Source organism: Hypanus sabinus, chromosome 16, assembly GCF_030144855.1.
Source record: "Hypanus sabinus isolate sHypSab1 chromosome 16, sHypSab1.hap1, whole genome shotgun sequence".
NCBI classification, from domain to species: Eukaryota; Metazoa; Chordata; class Chondrichthyes; order Myliobatiformes; family Dasyatidae; genus Hypanus; species Hypanus sabinus.
In genome coordinates, this window is record NC_082721.1 from 74,717,374 (window position 1) to 74,740,900 (window position 23,527).

Genomic DNA, 23,527 nt, shown 5'->3' on the forward strand with positions numbered 1-23,527 from the left:
TTTGAACTTGAAGACTGCTTCCGCCTGTCTTTTCTCAAATTTTCAAATCAGAATATTACATCGTTATGGGCGTGACTTTCTCACTCGCTAACGGATTCAATATTTGATTGAGATCTGCTCAACACATGGTTCAACCTTTAGATTATTTTCCATTACACTGAAGATTACCGAAGTTCTTTAAAGAATTGTAGACTAAGAAAGGATGATCTACGTGTGAATTAAAAGCCCATGATCTGATGCGTTGCCCTTTCAGCTATAAAAAGTTCTGAGCAGACCCTGAGCTCCATCGACAAAATTCAGGACGAGATTTTGCAGCTGAGTAAGAGTAAGTTGAATAATTATCATTGTTATTATGTCGTATTTAATACATGAACCTATGTACGTACTGTTTTGATGCAGAGCGGCGTCGATTGCTGAAGATGGTTCACGTGTTAGTGGTCACGAAGTGTGAAAGTTGTCACTGCTAGGGAGAAGGTAATTTGGCACCTTGGCTGAAAGGCAATAAATTTGAAATTGAACTTGAAGAATGCCTCCACCTGTCCTTTCTCAATTTTGCAATTCAGCATATAACTTTGTAATGGGCCTAACTGTCTCACTCGCTGACAGATTCAATATCTTACTGAAATATGCTCAACACGTAGTTCAAATATATATTAATTTCCATTACACTGATGAAGGTTATCATAGTTCTTTAAGTTATTGTAGACTGAAGAAAGGATGATCTGCGTGTTAACAGAAACACCATGATCTGATGTGTTTCCCCTTCAGCTATAAAAAACTCCGAGCAGGCGCTGAACTTCATCCCCAAAATTCAGGATGTGATTTCGCAGCTGAATAAAAGTAAGTTTCGTAAATATAATTGTGATTATGTCGTATTTCAATGCATGAAGATATATATATATATTTATATGTGTGTTGATTTGGTGGAGAGCGGCGCCAATTGATGAAGATACTTCAGGTGTTAGGGGTTATGAAGTGTGAAAAGTTACCATTGCTAGAGAGAAGGTTCTTAGGAATTGTTTGAAGAAATAATGAGCAGTATAAACTAAGAAGAATTGGTTGATGTTGTGTACATGGATTCTCAGAAGGCCTTTGGCATGTTGTATCAAGAAGGATTCTGGCACGGTTAAAGCAGTAGCCGAGTGAAAGGAGGGAAAGGGTGGGAATAAACTGAGCCACTTTTGGTCAGCTATCCATGACTAGTGGTTTTCCATAGATTTGGGACGGATTCACTTGAAGTTATATGTTAACGATTTGGACAATGGAATTCAGGGCTTTTTTGCAAAGTTTGCAGATGAAATGAAGATAATTGGAGGTGCAGTTAGTTTTGAGGAAGTTGAAAGGCTGCCGAAGTATGTAAACAGATTAGTAGATAATGCAATTAAATGTCAGATCTATGTCATAATATTATGTCGTATTTTAATACATGTCACTATATTTGTGTTGATTAGCTGCAGAGCGGCGTCGATTACTGAAGTTGCTTAGCCTGCTCCTACATATATCCTAACTGCAGTTCCAAACCAATTCTGCTCATTTGTTAATCTCCGAGACACTTATCTCATATTTACCTTCACAGTGGCTACATCACTTCACTCCACAAATACGCTGGGTTGGAGATTAAGAGAGATAGAGCTGAAATCATAAATGAAAGCAGAAATTATTAGAAATTGAAATATTTCAATCATGTCAATCATTTTTGGCGGAACTAGAAATAAATGTCGATGAAGACCATTCATCAGCACCGCAAAATACAGATGGGCACACACAAATTTATTGTAGGTAGCTGAGAAACAGGAGAAGTGATGCTGAGTTTAAAATACCTTCTAAAATGCATTGAATTCCGCCATGGCTCGGGCTATAAGAAAACGTCGTTAATGCGTTTGCCCAGATAATATATAACCGTATAATAATTAAAGCACAGAAACAGGCCACCTCGGCCAATGTAGTCCAAGACGAGTGAATACTCTTACCTAGTCCCGCCGAACTGCACTGAGCCCATAACCCTCCATTCCTTTCCTGTCCATATACCTATCCAATTTTACTTTAAATGACAATATCGAATCTGCCTCCACCACCTCTACTGGAAGCTCGTTCCACACAGCTACCACTCTCTGAGTAAAGAAATTCGCCTTGTGTTATCCCTAAACTTTTGCCCCCTAACTCTTAACTCATGTCCTCTTATTTGAAATTCCCCTACTCTCAATTGAAACAGCCTATTAACGTCAACTCTGTCTATCCTCCTCATAATTTAAATACCTCTGTCAAGTCCCCCCTCAAACCTCTATGCTCCAAAGAATAAAGACCTAACTTGTTCAACCTTCCTCTGTAACTTGGGTGCTGAAACCCAGATAACAGTCCAGTAAATCTCCTCTGTACTCTCTATTTTGTTCACATTTTTGTTATAATTCGATGACCAGAACTGCATACAATACTCCAAACGTGGCCTTACCACTGCCACTGACTTGTACAATTTTAACTTTATATCCCAACTCCTACACTCAATGCTTAATGCTCGAGGCCAGCTTACCAAAAGCTTTCTTCACCACCTTATCCACATGAGATTCCACCTTCAGGGAACTATGAACCATTATTCCTAGATCACTTTGTTCCACTGCATTCCTCTATGCTCTACCATTTACAATGTATGTCTAATTTTGATTAGTCCTACCAAAATGTAGCACCTCACAATTATCAGCATTAAACTCCATCTGCCATTTTTTAGCCCACTCTTCTAACTGGCATTTTTCAAGCCAGTTAGAAGAGTTTTTCAAGCTTTGAAAATCTCCTTCATTATCCGCAACGCCACCTATCTTAATATCATCTGCATACTTACTAATACAATTTACCACCCCATCATCCAGATCATTAATGTATAAGACAAACAACATTGGACCCAGTACACATCCCTGAGGCACATCACTTATCACCTGCCTCCAACCGGACAAACAGTTATCCACCACTACTCTCTGGCATCTCCCATCCACCCACTGTTGAATCCATTTTGCTACTTCAATATTAACACCTAAAGATTGAACCTTCCTAACTAACCTTCCACGCGGAACCTTGTCAAAGGCCTTACCGAATTCAATAGTGAAAACATTCAGTGTTTTACGCTCGTCATCTTTCATAGTAACCCCATCAAAAAATTCAATAAGGTTTGTCAAATATGTCCTTCCATGCACAAATCTATGTTGACTGTTCCTAATCATACTCTTTGTTTTGTTTTGAAGCGACAGACTGCCAGGCACTCTGTAAGCCACATGGAGTGTACGTGGATGGGCTCACAGAGTGGCTCACTGGTTGCATCAGCTTCTGTGTGGACTGCCATGTTCCGGCAAGAACTGTCCTTTGTTATTCAAATAACAAACTGTGGCCAACAAAGGACATTATGAATATCCTGAAAGCTAAAAAGAGGGCTTTTAGAGATGGAAATAGGGAGGAACTGAGGACAATAAAGAGGGACCTGAAAGCCAAGGTCAGGGATGCTAAAGGCAGGTATAGGAGGAAGCTTGATTGGAAACTCCAGCAGATCAGCATGACAGAGGTCTGGAGAGGGATGAGGACCATCACTGGGTTCCGGAAAACTAGCAACAGAGGAGCTGAAGACAGTGTGGACAGGGCCAACGAACTTAACCTGGTCTTCAACAGATCTGACACTGTGGCCCCTGCCGATCCCCCACATGACTCATCAGTTGTCAGCCCCCAAGCAACACATACTGTACTCTCCCCTCCTGTCCCTCCTCACTGCCCCCTACCCTGATATCGTGACTACACCCCTCCCACACCTGAAACCACCACGGTGGGCTTCACAGCTGAACAGGTGAGAACACCCCTGAAACGTCTCCACCCAAGCAAGGTTGCAGGCCCGGATGGTGTCAGACCCAGGGTGGTCAAAGCCTGTGCACCCCAGCTATGTGGAGTACTTCACCATGTCTTCAACCTGAGCCTGAGTCTCCGAAGGGTTCCTGTGCTGTTGAAGACATCCTGCCTCTTTCCTCTACCAAAGACGCCGTGCAGCAGAGGCTCCAATGACTACAGTCTGGTGGCATTGACCTGCCACAGCATTAAGACCCTTGAGAGACTTGTTCTAGAGCAGCTACAGCCTATGGTTAGGCCATAATTAGACACCCTCCAGTTCGCCTGTCAGCTCCGACTAGGAGTTGAGGAGGATATCGTCTACCTGCTGAACTGCATCTACGCCCACCTGGACAAGTCGGCGAGCACTGTGAGGGTCATGTTTTTTGATTTCTCCAGTGCTTTCAACGACATCCGTCCTGCTCTGCTGGGTGGGAAGCTGACAGTGATGCAGTTGAATGCTTCCCTGGTGTCATGGATTATTGATTACCTGACTTGCAGACCACAGCACATGCGCTTGCAAAACTGTGTGTCAGACAGTGTGATCAGCAGCACCGGGGCTCCACAGGGGACTGTCCTGTCTCCCTTTCTCTTCACTATCTACACCTTGGAATTCCACTACCGCACGGAGTCTTCCATCATCAGAAGTTTTCTGATGACTCTGCCATAGTTGGATGCATTAGCAAGGGAGATGAGGCTGAGTACAGGGTTACGATGGGAAATTTGGTCACATGGTGCGAGCAGAATCATCTGCAGTTTAATGTGAAAAAGACTAAGGAGCGGGTGGTGGACCTGAGGAGGGTTAAGGCAGCGGTGACCCCTGTTTCCTTCCAAGGGGTCAGTGTGGACATGGTGGAGGATTACAATTACCTGGGGTTATGAATTGACAATAAACTGGACAGGTCAAAGAACACTGAGGCAGTCCTGAGAAGATTGTGGTCCTTTAACATCTGCCGGACAAAGATTTACTACGAGTCTGTGGTGGACAGTGCTATCATGTTTGCTGTTGTGTACTGGGACAGAAGGCTGAGGGTAGTAGACACCAACAGAATCAACAAACTTATTCGTAACACCAGTGATGATGTGGGGCTAGAACTGGACCCTCTGATGGTGGTGTCTGAAAAAAAGGATGCTGTCCAAGTTGCATGCCATCTTGTACAATGACTCCCATCCACTGCATAATGTACTGGTTAGGCACAGGGGTACATTCAGCCAGAGACTCATTCCACCAAGATGTAACACTAAGCGTCACAGGAAGTCATTTGATGTGGCCATCAAACTTTACAACTCCTCTCTCGGAGTGTCAGACACACTGAGCCAATATACTGGACTTAGACTTATTTCCACTAGGCATAATTAACTTAATATGTATTTATTTATTTATTTATTTATTGATCGATATTTCTATATTTCTACACTATTCTTGGTTGGTGCGGCTGTAACGAAACCCAGTTTTACTTGGGATCATTAAAGTATTTCTGTCTGTCTATCCAGATGATTATATATACCATTTCTAAGAATAATATCCATCAATATAGTCACCACTGACATCAAAGTTATAGGCCTATAATTGCTAGGTTTACTCTTAGAACCCTTGTTAAACAATGGAACAACATGAGCAATATGCCAATCCTCCGGCACCATCCCCTTTTCTAACGACATTTGAAATATTTCTGTCAGAGCCCCTGCTATTTCTACAGTAACTTCACTCAAGGTCCTCGGGACTATCCTGTCAGGAACTGGAGATTTATCCACTTTTATATTCTTTAAAAGCGTCAGCACTTCCTCCTTTAATCGGGATAGTTGCCATAACTTCCAAATTTATTTCCCTTACCTTACACAATTCAATATCATTTTCCTTTGTGAATAGAGAAGAAAATAAATGGTCCAAAATCTACCTCATCTCTTTTGGCTACACGCATAGCTGTCCACTCTGATTCTCTGAGGGAGCAATTTTATCCCCCCTACCATTTTTCCATTAATATACTTGTGGAAACCCTTTGGATTTACTTCACCTATGTCATAAGTGGACAGGAGGCTGGACCCAAGTGCAGAACGTAGGTACTGAAGTACTAGGGGCAGGACAGGAATAGCTAAAGGATAAAACAAGATGGGTAGACATGAGGGACGTGACGTTCATGGTAATTCTGGGGATCAGAGATAGTTCAGGCAAGGCAGGATCCCGGAGTTCATGGGAAGCCAGGATCCCAGAGTTCATCGCAAGCCAGGATACCGGCGTTCCTGGCAAGGCAGGATCTTCGAGTTCATGGCAAGGCAGGTTCTAGGCTGGGATAGAGGATGCGTCTATGGGACAAGGAATGCTGGGAGGATAGCCCCCAGGGCGGGCCGCATAACTCCTGGGCAGGGCCCAACCTCCCAGTCTGGAACACAGGGTCCTGGGCAGGTCGCGGGACACCTGGGCAGGTACGGAGCACAGCCCGTCGGAAGCGAGGGATAGGAAAGGTTCGGAGTCCTCTGGCCGGGCCGCATAACTGCTGGGCAGGGCCCGGCTTCCTAGGCAGGAACACAGGCGCCTGGACAGGTCGCGGGACACCTGGGGAGGAGCGGGGTACAACACGTAGTAAGAGAGGGGTAGGAAAGGGTCAGAGACCTCCGCCGGGCAACGGGAGTCCGGCCTGCTTATCCGACGGAGGCAAGGGATCGGAATGGAGCTCACTCCATGGTGACAACGAGAACGAACTTACAGAACTAGTTGATTAACGGTTGGAACTCCAAACCTGGACGAACAGAACGAACACGGGCGAACAGCGCAAGCAGGACAAACATGACGCACGGGTCGGAGCAGGATAAATAGGGCAACCAGCGCAAACAGGACGACCAGTTCGAAACGGGATAGACAGGCGAACAAGGCGAACCGGACGGAAGAGCGAGATCAGCGCGTTCAAGACAAACCGGCGAACACGGCAAAACAGGACGACCCCCCAACTAGACTCAGCCCCAGAGCCCCTTATATACACCTGCCAGCCGATAGGCAATAGGGGCGCCGCCATAAGCCAAGATGATCCTATTTGTGCTTAAAGCTGAAAGGAGCGACGGCTACAAGACCCGGAGTCCGTAGTCCGTGGACCGGATCCAGACCAGGAATGCGGTCTCTGGACCGGACCATAACAACCTTACTTGCCAAATAAACCTCATATCTTCTTTTAGCTTTTCTAATTTCTTTCTTAAGATTCTTTTTGTGTTCTTTATATTTCTCGAGCACATCATTTACTCCATGCTGCCTATATTTATTGCAGTTCTCTATCTTTTTCTGAACCAAGTTTCCAATATCCCCTGTATACCATAACTCTCTCAATCTATTAACTTTTCCTTTTAACCTAACAGGAACATAAAGATTCAGTACACTCAAAATTTCTCCTTTAAATGCCCTCCATTTCTCTATTGCACCCTTCTCATAAAGCAAATTGTCCCAATCTACTCCATCTAAATACTTTCACATCAGTTCAAAGTTAGCCTTTCTCCATTCAAAAATCTCAACCCTGGGTCCTGTCCTATCCTTCCCTATAATTATATTGAAACTAATGGCATTGTGATCACTGGACTCGAAGTGCTCACCAACACATACCTCTGTCACCTGATCTATCTCATTCCCTGACAGGAGATCCAACACTGCTGCTTCTCTAGTTGATACCTCTTTGTATTGCTACAAAAAACTTTCCTCTGCGCATTTTACAAACTCCAAACCATTCAGCCTTTTACAGTTGGGCTTCCCAGTCTGTGTGTGGAAAGTTAATATCTCCCACAATCACAACCCCGTGCTTACTACAAATATCTGCTATCTCCTTACAAATATGCTCCGCCAATTCTCGATCTCCATTAGGTGGTCTATAATACACCCTTATAAGTGTACTACACATTTCCCATTCTTCAATTCCAATCAAGTAACCTCCCTAGACGAGCCCTCTAAACTATCCTGCAAGACCACCGCTATAATATTTTCTCTGACAAGCAATGGAACAACTCCCCTTCTTGTCCCTCCGATTCTATCACACCTGAAGCAACGAAATCCAGGAAGATTTATTTGCCAATTACATCCCTCCTGCAACCATTCTTCATTAATAGCTACAACATCGTATTTCCAGGTATCAGTCCATGCTCTAAGCTCATTCACCTGTCCTACAATGCTCCTAGCATTAAAATAATGCATTTACGAAATTCTCCACCTCTTCCTCTCTGTTTATCTCTAACGGTGCAAACATCTTTACTATATTCTTTTTCTTCCTGCTCCAATATATCTCTTCCTACACTCTGGTTCCCCTCCCCCCGGTATCTAGTTTAAATCCACTGGAGCCTCTCTATCAAACCTACCTGCAAGAATATTTGTCCCCCTCCAGTTCAGGTGTAAACAGTCCCTCTGGAACAGGTCCCAGCTTCCCTGGAAAACTACCTAATTATCTATAAATCAGAAGCCCTGCCTCCTGCACCATGACTACAGCCACTTGTTGATCCGCATTATCTTACTATTTCCAAACCTACCTGCACGTGACACTGATAGCAAACCTGAGATTGCTGTCCTGGAGGACCTGTCCATTAACTTCGCGCCTATCTCCCCAAACTCACCTTTCAGGATCTCCTCACTCTTCCTACCCACGTCATTGGTCCCTACATGGATCACTACATCCGGATGCTCACCCTCGCTCTTGAGAATACTGAGAACTCGATTCGAAATAGCACGGACCCTGGTACCAGGGAGGCAACAGACCATGCGGGATTCTCGATCTCTTCCGCAGAACCTCCTATCTGCCCTCTTAACTGTCGAATCCCCTATCACTACTGCTCTCCTCTTTTCCGTCCTGCCCTTCGAGCTGACGGTCCAGTCTCCATGCCAGAGACGCAACCACTGTAACTTGTCCTTGGTAGGTCGTCCTCAACAACAGTATTGTAAACGGTATACTTATTATTGATGGGAACGGCCACAGGGGTGCTCTGCTCATTCAGTCTAATCCCCTTCCCTCTCTTGACAGTCACCCAGCTTGCAGTCTCCTGACTCTTAGGGGAGACTATCTCTCTGTAACTCTTGTTTATTTCTGCCTCTGCCTCTCGAATGATCTAAAGTTCATCCTGTTCCAGCTCCAGTTCCCTAATATGGTGTGTCAGGAGCTGTAGCTGGATGTATCTTTTGCAGGTGTAGTCATTAGGGACAGCTGTGCGCGCCCTGACTTCCCACATACTGCAAACAGAGCACTCAACTGCCGTAACTGCTACCTCCATTTCCTACTCCAAAGCTAATTAAATTAATTAAATTAGCTACCCTGCCTTACCTCACTTGGAGTGAAGCTCCTCCTCAGCCCCTGCTCGCTTTTTAAACTCTCCCGCTGATCTCCGAGGCCGGCTATCAAGCGCTTGCGCAGTCGTACGCCTTTCAAACCTCGCCTGCCTGTTCTCGCAGAGGCCAGTTTGAGCCAAAGCCGACCCACTCTGCCTCAGTCCACTCCGATGATAGCCGCTGTATATGGCAGTGTTTTTTTTTAATCCTTTGACGCGCTACGTCACGCTTCACTCTGAGATGCCTTTACTTTTTCCTTCTCCGCCTCTTGCTTCGAATTAAAAGACCATTGAAAACGTCCTCTACTTTTTAAACCTTTGGCGCGCTATGTCCCGCGCCTGTGCAGTCTACCCTGTTTTTTCTTCCCTGATCAGTTAATAAACGCTTCTCTCCGAGTTTCCCTTACTTGTTCCCACTTTGCCTCTTGTTTCAATTTAAAATGTTAATCTGTCTGTTAATTGCAGTAAGGGGGTAGTGAAAACGTGGGAACAGAATATAAAATGCTGAACAATGTAGGGATCGTGGATATTTTCAAAGATCAAAACGTCCTAAATATATTGATTATGGTACGTACAGAAAATAATTGTGCAATAATAAAACAGAGCAAATAACCTTCATAATTGAAGTGCAGGAAATTGAGTGCACAGCCTGAAGTCAGTCATCACGGCACACAATCCAAGCGCATGTTACTTACATACCGTAGCCTCAGTTCAGCATAGAATCAAGTAACTCCGTAGAGCAGCGAGGAAACCCCGGCCGTTCCCTCTCCTCCCGCCCCGATACCGACTGACAGATCAAACTTTTCAAGCTGTCCAATTGCTCATATCGGCCAAACAGCGTGGCTTTCATCGGTCTCAGATCCGGTATTTGACGCTTCGGTAGGATCTTGTGCCCATGACCTTTCATCTCGGTTAGGCCTATACCTGACTTTTCTAACTGGCCCGACACTTAACTGGGCTGATTCCATTCACTCAGGTCTTGCCGCTTCATATCGTTTCCTAAACCGCTCTAAATATGGCCATACATTGGTTCGTTGTCCGCTCACGCGTCGGTGCTCTGTCGTCCTGATTCAGCCCGTGTCCACCACGTTCTTCAACTCACAGCGCAAAAATACCAGATCGAACTGGCTGTTCAAAGGCTAAAATAGTAAAAGAAAGTTACAGGCTATTGATTTCAGTGATTGATTTGGATTGTGTCTTTGATAACATACTGAGTAGTTTGGTTTACTGCCAGCATGCTATCCCTGTACTTCATCAGCGCCACCTAAACTCAGAAGACAATTTAGCCAGCCTATAAAATGGAGACACAGAGAGTGAGTTAAATTCACAGATGGAGAATATGCCGATAATTAAGATAAATAGAAAGCACGTTTGCAGCAGGCCTTTGTAAAATATGCAATTGAATTTGAAAGATGAGATACTCCCATACAGCGTACGGTCCTGTTATCTTGTTATTATTTTTTTAATATTCTGATCTTTCAGGAGATGCGAAACAGGTCAGTCAGACATTGTAGAGCACGTCGAAACTCTCTAGCCGCTTGTTACTGTCATACATCTGCAGCAAATTGCTTCTGTATCTTCAGGCTTTCCGATCTCCAGAAGTACTACTTACCAGTCCAGGCAAATGTTAGTGAATCTCTGCTGCAGACAGTATTGTTCTACAGACTATGTCGGAAATGTCGTGAGCAGAAGTAGATACCATGCCTAAACAATGATTTAACTGGAGTCATATTCAATTCTAGCAAAATCTCCACCTTCCACATACTTTACCAGGCTGATTACGTTCTGGAGTACCAATTCAATATTGCCTTTTTGAGGCACAAGTCCTTCTTTCAATTTCAGCGTCACAGGCGGAAGATCAGCACTATGAGCAGTGCGCAGAGAATGAGGGCTTGCAGAATCTCCGGATTGCGTCACTAAACAGTAGTTACACTACAGGGAAAGAGCGATCAGTTCATCATATCAAGAATATCTGAGCTGTCATCGCTGGTAAAATAGTCTCAGATACTGCTGGTGTGATGTGCAGTTTCGGAAAATAATTTAAAATACCATTGGTATGTTGTGAAAGGCGTGAAAATATTTACGAAAGGAAACAAGGGGAAGCGCACCTCATTTCTCCAGCAGGATAAATCCTCGGGGCTCATAAACAAAATCTGAAGCTGTTAGAAAACAAATTTCAATGACTGCATCTCAGACTTCCATTTCTCATTTTAGTTGTTTACATTGGCTCAACATTCTCTCTGCATCGGCAGAGATTCTACGTCTTTATTTTCAAGCGGCAGATACAATCATTCACTATTTCTGTATAAATGGACACCGCATGCTGAGCTAGAGGGTAAGAGGCAAGGCTGTCTTCTAATTGGAGAAAAACCAAAGGAAACTTGTGGAAAGAGCGTTTCTTGAATCAACTTCGAGGAATATTAGTGCCTTAAGAAAGAGCCTTTCATCAATGAGAGGGGACTTGATGACGGTATGGACAATATGAGTGAAGTTGACGTTCTGGAGCATGTTGATATTAAGTCAGAAGAGGTGTTGGAGTTTTTAAATTACATCAGGACGGTTAAGATACCGGGGCCTGATGGAACACTCCCCAGGCTACTGCACGAGGAGAGAGAAGAGATTGATGAGCCTCTGGCTAGGATTTTTATGTCCTCGTTATCCAAGGGAATTGTACCGGAGGATTGGAGGGAGGCAACTGTCGACCCCTTGTTCAAAAAAGGTAGTGGGATCGTCCGGATAATTATAGACCAGTAAGCCTTACGTCTGTGGTGGGAAAGCTGTTGGAAAAGATTCTTAGAAACAGAATCTATGGGCATTTAGAGAATCATTCTCTGGTCAGGGACAGTCAGCATGAATTTCTGAAGGGCAAATCGTGTCCATCAAGCCTGATAGAGCTCTTTGAGGAGGAGGTGACTAGGCATATAGATGCGGGTAGTGCAGTGGATGTGATCTACATGGATTTTAGTAAGGCGTTTGATAATGTTCTGCAAGGTAGGCTTATTCAATAGACAATAGACAATAGGTGCAGAAGTAGACAATTCGGCCCCTCGAGTCTGCACCGCCATTCTGTGATCATGGCTGATCATTCACTATCAATACCCAGTCCCTGCCTTGTCCCCATATCCCTTGATTCCCCTATCCATCAGATATCTATCTAGCTCCTTCTTGAAAGCATCCAGAGAATTGGCCTCCGCCGTCTTCCGAGGCAGTGCATTCCACACCTCCACCTCTCTCTGGGAGATGAAGCTCTTCCTCAACTCTGTTTTAAATAACTGACCTCTTATTCTCAATCCATGCCCTCTGGTACTGGACTCTCCCAACATCTGGAACATATTTCCTGCCTCAATCCTATCAAATCCTTTAATTATCTTAAACGTTTCAATCAGATCCCCTCTCAATCTCCTCAATTCCAGCGTGTACAAGCCCAATCTCTCCAATCTCTCTGCCATCCCAGGAATCAACCTAGTGAATCTATGCTGCACTTCCTCAATTGCCAGAATGTCCTTCCTTAAACCTGGAGAACAAAATTGTACACAATATTCCTGCTGTGGTCTCACCAGGGCCCTGTACAAATGCAAAAGGACATCCTTGCTCTTGTACTCAATTGTACTCATTCAGAAAGTCAGAAGGCATGGGATGAGGGACGTTTGGCCAGGTGGATTCAGAATTGGCTTGCCTACAGAAAGCATAGGTTCATGGTGAAGAGAGTACATTCGGATTGAAGGGTTGTAGCTCGTGGTGTCCCACAAGGATTGGTTCTGGTACCTCTAATTTTGGTGCTGTTTATAAACGTCCTGGATGTTGGGGAGGATGGGTGGGTTGGCAAAGGTTGGTGGTATTGTGGATAGGATAGAGGATTGTCTGTGATTGCAGAAAGACATTGAAAGGATGCAGAAGTGGGCTGACAAGTGGCAGATGGAGTTCAACTCAGTGAAGTTTGAGGTGGTACACTTAGGAAGGACACAATACAAGGCAGAGTACAAAGTAAATGGCAGGATACTTGGAAGTGTGGACGAGCAGAGGGATATGGTGTTACATGTCCACAGATCCCTGAACGTTGCCTCACAGGCAGACAGGGTAATTAAGAAAGTTTATGGAGAGTTAGCTTTCATAATTCGAGGGATAAAGGTTAAGAGTAGCGGGTACTGATGCAGCTCTATAAAGCTCTGGTTAGGCCAGAATTGGAGTATAGTGTCCAGTTCTGGTCACCTCACTACAGTAAGGATGTGGACGCATTGGAAAGGGTACAGAGGAGATATACCAGGAAGTTGTCTGGTTTAGAGAGTGAGCTTTATGATCACAGATGAGGGGAGCTAGGACATTAATCTCTGGAGAGAAGGAGGATCAGAGGACAACCAGCGCCTCTTCCCAGGGCAACACTGCTCAATACAAGAGGACATGGCTTTAAGGTAAGGGGTGGAAAGTTCAAGGGGTTATTAGAGGAAGGTTTTTTTACTCAGAGAGTGGTTGGTCCGTGGAATGCACTGTCTGAGTCAGTGGTGAAGGCAGATACACCAGCGAAAATTAAGAGAATACTAGACATGTATATGGCGAAATTTAAGATGGAGGGTTATATGGGAGGCAGGGTTTAAGGGTCGGCCCAGTATTGTGGAACGAAGGGCCTATACTGTGCTGTATTGTTCTATGTTCAATGAGCCACAAAAAACTTATCCCAGCGACATTATGTCGCAAAACAATCGAATACTGCATCGCTATACAAAAAGAGGCACAAGCCTATCCTATCAATGACGATGGAAAAACTTCCAACATAGCAAACCTAAATTTGCAACATAACGCCTCTTCACTTGAAACACGTGTCAGAGCGATGTTATAGTAGGTTGAACGTTTATGGCTGTTTCATCAGCATTGAATGTAGATTCAACACCTATAGTATGCACAAGAATCTTGCCTCCTCAAATCCCCCAAATTGCTTGAAATATATTCATGATATTCCACCTGAGGGGGGATCTTATTGAAACGTATTAAATTCTAAAGTGTTTGGACAGGCTAGATGCAGGAAGATTGTTTCCAATGCTGGGTCCTGTGAGTACACCAGCTGTGGTTCAAACATTTATTCATGAATTTCTGAGGAAGATGCTTTAGAAAGTTCATATTTGTGTACTCGATAACATTTGCATTTTTTCGAAAACCTTTGAGAATCATATTACGGATATTAGTCAGATTCTTCAGTGCCTGTTAAAGAATCGCCTGTTTGTGAAATTAGAGACGGGTGTGTTCCACATCACTAAAGTTTCCTTTTTGGGAAAATTTTTGGTATTGCCATCTCTCAAAGATATCTTCTTGTGGACCCTAAAAGAAACCGCTTGTTAATTCCCTATTTTTGCAGCAAATGACCTCGACCTCACGTTCATTGATCCCTCCTATATTGAGTGGGTGCCGTTTTATCTCACAGAACCACTGCTGACAAGGAACTAAGGTGCAGTGCCTATTTATCAAGACGTTCTTTCACCAGCGCACGTGAGTTAGACATCGGGAACAGTGGTGGCGTCTGTATTGGATGAGAGGCGGCATTGGCTTCAGCGAGCTAAGTACCCATTCATCCTTTGGACAGACCATAAGAACATGGCTTATATTTAGGAAGAGATAACATTAATTTCTAAGAAGAATGCTGTCATAATGGGGCGGGGGGGGGCGAAGGGAGTGGACCCAAAAGCAAGACACAGACATTGAACTACCAGGAGCAGGGCTAGGCATGAGAAGGAAGCAAGGGAAGTGAGGAAGAAAGGACGCTGAACATGACAAAGGCCACGAACGAGACAAGGATTCCGGGTCTGGGCTTCGACTTGACGAGGATAGCAGACCAGGACATGGAACTGGGAACTAGGAGACTGAGCTTGGACTCCGAGCCAGAGACTGGACAAGGACCCAGAAACTGGGTCTTGACTTAGCAACGGATTCCAAGACCAGGCAAGGACATGACGTGGCTACGGGACGAGGAAAAGCACAAGACTGGACGTGAGACTCCTGGACAGGACAAGGGAACACCAGCACAAGGCACAGGGAATCCCAGCACTGGGCTCGACAAGGTACTCCTGGGCTGGCCGAGGCACATCGACAAGACGAGAAGACAGAGCCCTGGTCGAGGGAGAGCAGGAAAGCAGAACACGGAGTCGAGGGGGAGACAGGAACATGAAACACCGAGCCGGGACACCTCCTTGAGTGCAGGACGTAGGACCGGGACTCATTGCACAGAACGCTGAATACGACAAGATATTTCCCAACGCTAGGTAGCGCCAAAACGGCCAGAACTACCTAGCGAAGACGTGGACATGGACAGACAGTTGCAAAAAGCGCGAGGCTCCAGACACAGGCAAGGCGAGGCGAGGCGAGGCAATGCAAGGCTCCAGGCAGAGGCAAGATGAAGCTCCAGACACAGTTTGCAGGGCAAGGCTTCAGGCGTAGGTTGCAGGCAGGGCTTCGAAGGAAAGGAAGGGAAGAGTATAGCCTCAGGGTAACGAAAATGACGGCCTGACTTACTCCACGGAGGGAGGACAGAATACCGATGGAACCAACCCACACAGAGGCAAGGGCATGTTACTGACGAAACGAACCCCACAGAGAGAAGGACAGGATACTGACAAGAGGAATCAGTAACCAGCCTCGAACCCAGAACTACCTACATTCCCGGCCCCAAGACGAGATTCAGTTGCCTACAATTAAGCCCAAATGGGACAAGGCAACGCCGGAAGACCCGGAGTCTGGAGTCCACGGACCAGACCGTGACAAATGCACCACTCCCCCACAACTCAACCCAGTTATCGTCCTGGTAAGTTTTTATCTGCAATTTGAGAAGGATAAGGGCAGATCGGAGGTGTCAGTGTTGCAGTTGTACAAATGAGACTATGGAGCCATGAGGGAGGAGCTGGCCAAAGTTAACTGGACGGATATCCAAGCAGAAAAGACATTGGAACAGCAATGGCAGGTAATCTTGGGAATAATGCACAAGGTGCAAAATCAGTTCCTCCCCCGGAGAAAGAAGGATTCGAAGGGGAGAAACGGGCCACAGTGGTTGACAAAGGAAGTCAGAGATTGCATAGCATTAAATCAAGAAGTATGACAGAGCTAAGGTGATTGGGAGGACAGATGATTGGGAATTTTTTAAGGAACAACAGAACTTAACTAAAAAGGCTATACGGGGAGAAAAAAATGAGGTAAGAATGCAAGCTAGCCAAGAATATTATCGAGGATAGCAAAAGCTTTTTTTCGGTATGTGAAGAGAAAGAAGATCGTTAAGAACAATGTTCGGCCCTTGAAGAATGAATTGGGTGAAATTGTTATGGGAAACTGAGAAATGGCAGAAGAATTTAAAAAGTACTTTAGATCTGTCTTCACGAAGGAAGACACAAGCAATCTCCCAGATGTATGGAAGGGCCAAGGACATAGGGTAACAAAGGAAATGAAACAGTTTGACATTAGGGAGGAAACGGTGATGAGCAGACTGATGGGACTGAAGGCTGACAGATCACCAAGTCCAGATGGTCTGCATCCTAGGGAACTAAGGGAGGTGGCCCTGAAATTGCGGATGCCTTGGTAATCATTTTCCAATGTTCCTTAGATTCAGGATCATTTCCTGAGAATTGGAGAATGGCTAATGTTATCCCACTTTTTGAGAAAGGAGGGAGGGAGAAAACAGAGAACTATCGTCCTGTCAGCCTAACATCAGTAGTGGGGAAGATGCCAGAGTCCATTATTAAAGATGAAATAGCGGCATATCTAGACTGGGCTTGTACACGCTGGAATTAAGGAGATGAAGAGGGGATCTGATTGCAACATGTAAGATTATTAAGGGATTGGACAAGATAGAGGCAGGAAATATGTTCCAGATGCTGGGAGAGTCCAGTACCAGTGGGCATGTTTTGAGAATAAGGGGAGGTCATTTCGGACAGAGTTTAGTACAAACGTCTTCTCCCAGAGAGTTTTCGGGGTCTGGGATGCATTGCCTGGGAAGGCAGTGGACGCCAATTCTCTGGATGCTTTCAAGAAGGAGCTGGACAGCTATCTTATGGATAGGGGAATCAAGGGATATGCGGACAAGGCAGGAACCGGGTACTGATAGTAGATGATCAGCCATGATCTCAGAATGGCGGTGCAGGCTCGAAGGGCCGAGTGGTCTACTTCTGCACCTATTGTCTATTGTCTATTGTCCCAATATGCCTTTTCAAGTCCTTCTTCAATATCTATCCAATATTTCATGCTCCCGGTCTCACTTTCCTCTAGATTTTATTACCTGTCTGAACTTATCACCTTCCTTTAACACAATTTTAGTTGTGGTCGTTAGGTTTTTCAAGGCTTGCCGAATAGTTCCTCTAACTAAGCTACCATTCGACCGAAAGATCGTAAAAGTTCTCATCCAAGCTGCTCAGGAAATTTGGCTTTCCCTCTGATATTATATCGGACAGAGGTCCACAATTCAACTGGAAATTTTGGCATGAATTTTGCAAACTTTTTGGGGCTACCTTTCTTCTTTCCTCGGGGATCCATCTACAGATTAATGTACATATGGAGAGAACGAATCGACCTGACCCTAACCGTTCGCTGCCTAATATGCGGTAATTCGCCGCCTGGAATAACCGTTTAATGAAGGCGGTGTTCGCCCATAGTATGCTTCAATATTCATCATTGGGTATGACCCCTTTCGAATATTCTTTTGGGTTTGCGTATCCCCTGTTCATGATTAGGAGGCTGATGTCGGGGTCCACACGACGGAGCAACTGTTTAGGTGTGCAAACAAATTTGGTTCAAGGCCTCAGAGGCTCTTAAATAGTGTTCGAACCGACAGCAGGATATGGCCAATAGAAAGAATTTGGGTCTCTCTTTCTATTTTGGTCAGCAGGTCTATTTTTCAAAAGAGGATTTTATGCTCAAACTCGAATGGCAGACATTAACTCCCCACTATATCATTCTCTTTAGAATCTGGGGAACATTATCCTGGTAACATACAAGTTAGAAATTTCCAGTCCTATGAGTACTCATCCCGCCTTTCATTAATCCAAAGTGAAACTTTAACTTTGTGGTCCCTTAGCGCCGAGCACTCCCACCCCTACCCCGAATGATCATAGGCGGTGAAGTGGTCTACCGAATCTGTAGAGACTGCTGCTGAATTCACGAAATTAACAGGACACTTGCAATATTGGGCAGACCGGGAGGGATATAGTATTGTGTAACGGTGTTGGGCAACTTCCAGGGATATTTTTAATCCAGATTTAATTTCAGAATTGCATCGTTTACACCTCGATATTACTGGTCCGTTAGGAGCCGGCTGCAGGGGGAGGAATTCTGTCACAATTTCGGGTAGTACGAAAGTTTGTATTCTCCATTTTTGTTTTGTTATATCTTCGTTTTATTAATTATGCTCATCACGTATGATTGCGCTTCCGAATTTTATAATGTGTTATAGTTAGATCTTCCTGGTTTATACTTAAGTTGCAATTGTCTTTTGATAATTCTCCTCAAGACTTTTCTGGTGTATAATTAAGTATCGTTGAAAAGCTTACCTAAAACTTGTCAGTAGACTGGGGTCTAATTAGGTGTACAGAGATTATTCCATGCCTTGGAGTGTATTCCAGGAGGTAGTGCTAAACCTTCGGTTTTCTTATTGAATGGTCCTGATCCTTGTCGAATAAAGATAAGACCGAGTTTTTGCGAGTTATCCAGGAGACCATAAAATATAGTAGGGTTAGGCTATTCGGCCCATCGAATTTGTTCTGCCATTCTATCATGGGCTGGTCCAATTGTTCCAGTCCTCATCACTCGCCTGCTCTCTCACCAAACCCTTGGATACCCTGGCTAACCAAGAACCTATCTGTCTGATCATATAATACACACAATGACTTGGACTCCACAGCCGCTCGTGGCAAAAAATTCCGACTAATCTGTCTGGATCTCTTTGTTAAATGGATGTCCTTCAAGCTTGAGTTGTGCCCTCTTATCCTAAACTCCCCTACCATGAGAAATAACTTCGCCATATCTAATCTGTTCAGACATTTTAACATTCGGAATGTTTTTATGAGATCCCCTTCATTCTCCTGATCCGCAGGGAATACAGCCCAAGAGCTGCCAAACATTCCACATACAGTATATCTTTCATTCCTGAAATAATCCTTGTGAATCTTTTCTGAACCCTCCCTAAAGTCAGTAATCCTTTAAAAATAAGGAGCCCAAAACTGCACACAATACTCCAAGTGTGGTCTCACGTGTGCCTCATAGAGCTTAATAATCTCATCCAGGCTCTTGTATTCTATACCAACAGAAATGAATGCCGACATTGCATTCGCCTTCTTCATCACCGATTCAAATTAGTGGTTAACATTCAGAGTATCCTGCACAAGGGCTCCCAATTCCCTTAGCCTCTCTGCATTTTGAATTCTCTCCCCATCTGACTAAATGTCTGCTCGTTTATTTGTTCCACCAAAATAGTTCATTGGCCACTTCTTTGCCCAATCCCCCAAACTATCTAACTCTAGTCTCTAAAGTCTCTCGGTTTCCTCAACACCACCCACAACTCTAGCCATTTTGTGTCATGGGCAAATTTAGCTACAAATACAATAATCCCATAGTCCAAATAATTACCACACTTCGTAAAAAGCAGCCGTCCCAACACCAAACCCTCTGGAATTCCACTAGTAACTAGCAGCCAGCCAGAATAGGATCCCTTATTCCTTCTCACTGTTTTCTGCTGATCACCCAATGCTCCATCCATGTTTGTAACTTCCCTGTAATGCCATGGGCTCTTACCTTGCTAAGCAGCCTCATGTGCGACACCCTGTCAAAGGCCTTGTTCAAATCCAAGTAAACAACATCTATCTATCTCAGACTCTAAGACACACAATCATTTAGCCTGCGCAGCCGCCAATGGCAACAGATTCTGTCTTAAATAATTTCTCTGCATCTCTTTTTTTAAATGGATGCCCTTCAAGTTTGAATTGTGCCCTCTTGTCCTAAACTCACCGACCATGGGAAATAACTTTGCCATATCTAATCTCTTCAGACCTTTTTACATTCAGAATCTTTCTACGAGATCCCCCCTCTTTCTCCTAAACCGCAGGAAATGCAGCCCAAGAACTGCCGGACTATCCTCATACAGTAACCCTTGCATTCCTGGAATAATTTTTGTAAATCTTCTCTGAAGCTTCCCTAATGTCGGTATATCCTTTAAATATAAGGAGCCCAAAACTCCACACAATATTCCAAGTGTGGTTTCACGAATGCCTTATAGAGCCTCATAATCACATCCCTGCTCTTATATTCTATACCTTCAGAATTGAATGCCGACATTGCATTCACCTTCTTCTCCACAGATTCAACCTGGAGGTTACCCTTCAGAGAATCCTGAACAAGGACCCCGAATTTCCATAGCCTCTCTACATTTTGAATTCTTTCCCCATCTGCTCGTTTATTTGTTTATTTGTTCCAACAAACTATTTCATTTGCCTCTTCTTTGACCAATCCCCGAAACTATCTAAGTCTAGCTAAAGTCTCTCTATTTCCTCAAGACTACCCGCTGATCCTGCTATTTCGTATCATGGACAGATTTAGACACAATACTCCAATAATCCCATAGTCCAAATAATTGACATACATTGTACAAAGCAGCGGTCCTAACACCGACCCCTGTGGAATTCCACTAGTAGCTGGCAGCCAGCTAGAACAGAATTCTTTATTCCCACTCATTGTTTACTGCCGATCAGCCAATGCTCCACCCATGCTGGTAAATTCCCTATAATGTCAAGAGTTCTTATCTTGCTTAGCAGCCTCATGTGCGACATCTTGTCAAAGGCCTTCTGAAAATCCAAGCACACTACATCCCATCCACTGCATCTCTTTTCTCTACCCTGCTTGTAATTTCCTCAAAAAATTGCATTCGGTTAGTCAAACAAGATTTTCCTTTCAGGAAACCATGCTGGCTCTCTTGTCATGTGCCTCCAGGTATTCCGTAGTCTCATTCCTAAAGATTAATTCCAACTACTTTATCAACCACTGATGATAGGCTAACAGGTCTATAATTTATTTCTTACTGCCTCCCTTGCAATTTTCAAGTCATTGGGTATCATTCCAGAAAATATTGCTTCCTGACAGACCATTGTCAATGCCTCTACAATCTCTCTAGCGACTTCCCTTTAAACCCCAGGGCACATTTCATCAGGTTCAGGCGTTTTATCCACCTTGTAAGTTCCACTGTTTTCTTCGTCTTTTTAGTTCATTAAATACCTAAGACTGTTTAACTCTTCCGAATATCTTTGTGATCCTTCATTTGAATTCGCAGATATAGCACGTCATTTCCTAGCCTTTTACATGATCGGTCACCTGACCTGGACTGTGATATGGATGTATTTTACATTGACTCTGTCAGTTTTATCCTATTTTCACTCTTCTGAAAGGAAGTCTCGTGAGATTCTTTCAAACTTTCTGATGCGAAATAAGGGAATCGGGTATTTGTTCAAATATTTCCTTATGTTTTACTTTAAATCTGAATGGAACAAGGTAATGACTTAACGGACTCTCACGCTGACTGATTCAATATCTGACGTATGCAGGTGTGCTTCATATACATTTCAGGTTTATCAGTATTTTCAATCAGATTGATGATGATTATCGTCAGTAGTCAAATCATTCGAGACTGAAGACATGATGAGCTAGTGTCAAATAAAACCACACGATCTAACCTGATATCCATATTTAGTTGCAGGAAACCACGAGAAGAATGTTAGCGCCTTGGCTAAACTTCAGGATGAGATTTCGCAGCTGATTATGAGTAAGTTTAATAATTATCATACAAAATATCCAGTCCAATTTTTTTTTTAAATTTGGAAAAGATATGAATGTTGATAAGGAGCAGAGTGGCAGAGATTGCTAAAATTGTTTCAGCTAATCCTATTTATGTCCCAAACTCCAAAGTCAAATCCAATCTTACTCATTTGCTTACCTCCTGGAAAATTTTCTTACTTTATGCCCCCAGCAGCTGGTAATTCACATCACACCACAAGGACACTGACCTTGAATTAAAATCGTGCGAAAACAATAAATGAAAACAGAAATGTTTGAAATTATGAAGTGTTCAACATTTCCGGTCGAAATAGAAGAATAACTGTGGAGGATCATTCGTCAGAATTGTGAAAGAGAGAGGAGAATAAACAGATTCTTTCGAAGTTCCAGAGAAACAGGAGGAGCGACCTCAAGGCCGAAAGTACTGCCTCCATGCCCAGGAAATCGGGATGTTGTGATATTAATATGTTTGTCTATATCTTAATCTAGAAAAATAGCTATGTCCAGCAACAGAACTAGATATCGAAAGTTTTGAAAGGAGGGAATTTCTCTCCGGTCCACTGACCAAACAGAGATGTCAGCAGAGGATTGACAAAGCGAAAAAGAGTTTTGACTAACGAATGCTGTTAGCATTGATTATCAAGACCAAAATAAAGGAAGGCAGGGACAAGTTCATTGTCACATCAGCCGTTATCTGAGTGGACAGAGTCAGAATGGTTTGATTGCAGCTTTAGCTATTCGAGGCGAAAACAAGCTTGAGACAGAGAAAGCAAAGTAATAAAAACTCAAGATTAAGTTTCTTTTTCCTTCACTTCTTTATATGTGCTTAGCTAGGATAATAGAGACGTCAGACAAGTCAGTGGAATGCTCTTCTTGCAGGATGTAAGGAGACATAGTGTCCTCCAGAATCCTTTCCGACCACATCCAACTTCAGCTTCTACACAATCCGCGTTAAGGAATTGTATGATGAACTAGACGAACACCGGATCATTTGGGAGGCTGAAGAGATGACAGATAGAGCATGTAGAGAGGTAGTTACTCCCTAGGTGCAGAACACAGGAGATTGTATGACAGTCGGGAGGGGGAAGGGGTTAAAGAACCAGTGCAATGTGTCGATGTGGTCATCTCCGTCAACAACATATATCAGCTTTCGCACTGTCGGGGTTAGGGGCTGACCTAATAGCCAAAAGTCGCAGTGGTCGAGTGTCTGTGACTGAGTCTGGTTCTGCGAGTCAGCTTTGAAGGGGAGAGAATAGGCATGTTATGGTGATGGGTGATTTGTTAGTTAGGGGAACAGTCAAGAGCCTCTGTGGGTGTGAGCGATTTTCGCGTATGGTATTTTGTCTGCCAGGTGCGAGTGTCCATGCTATATCCGATCGAGTCCTTGGGATTCTTAAGTAGAAAGGTGAACAGCCAAAAATCCTGTTCCATGTTGATACGAATGTCATGGGTAAGATTAGTAACGACTGTATAGGTTTTTCACGGAATTAACTGTTAAGTTAAAAGGTAGGACCTTCAGGATTGTGACTACAGGATTGCCATCTGTGCCTCGTGGTAGGAAGTAAGAAGATTATACAGTTTAATATATGGTTAAGGAGTTGGT

General features: G+C 44.0%; 1 protein-coding gene across 1 annotated transcript in view; it reads left to right on the plus strand.

Moving 5' to 3' along the window:
* The window catches only part of LOC132405868 (CD209 antigen-like protein C), an 87,575-nt gene that overhangs the window by 44,731 nt on the left and 19,317 nt on the right, over positions 1-23,527 (plus strand). The window contains exon 3 of the mRNA XM_059990859.1: positions 21,842-21,913. Coding sequence (XP_059846842.1) covers positions 21,842-21,913 — 72 coding nt within the window. The remainder of the gene's footprint in view (positions 1-21,841; positions 21,914-23,527) is intronic.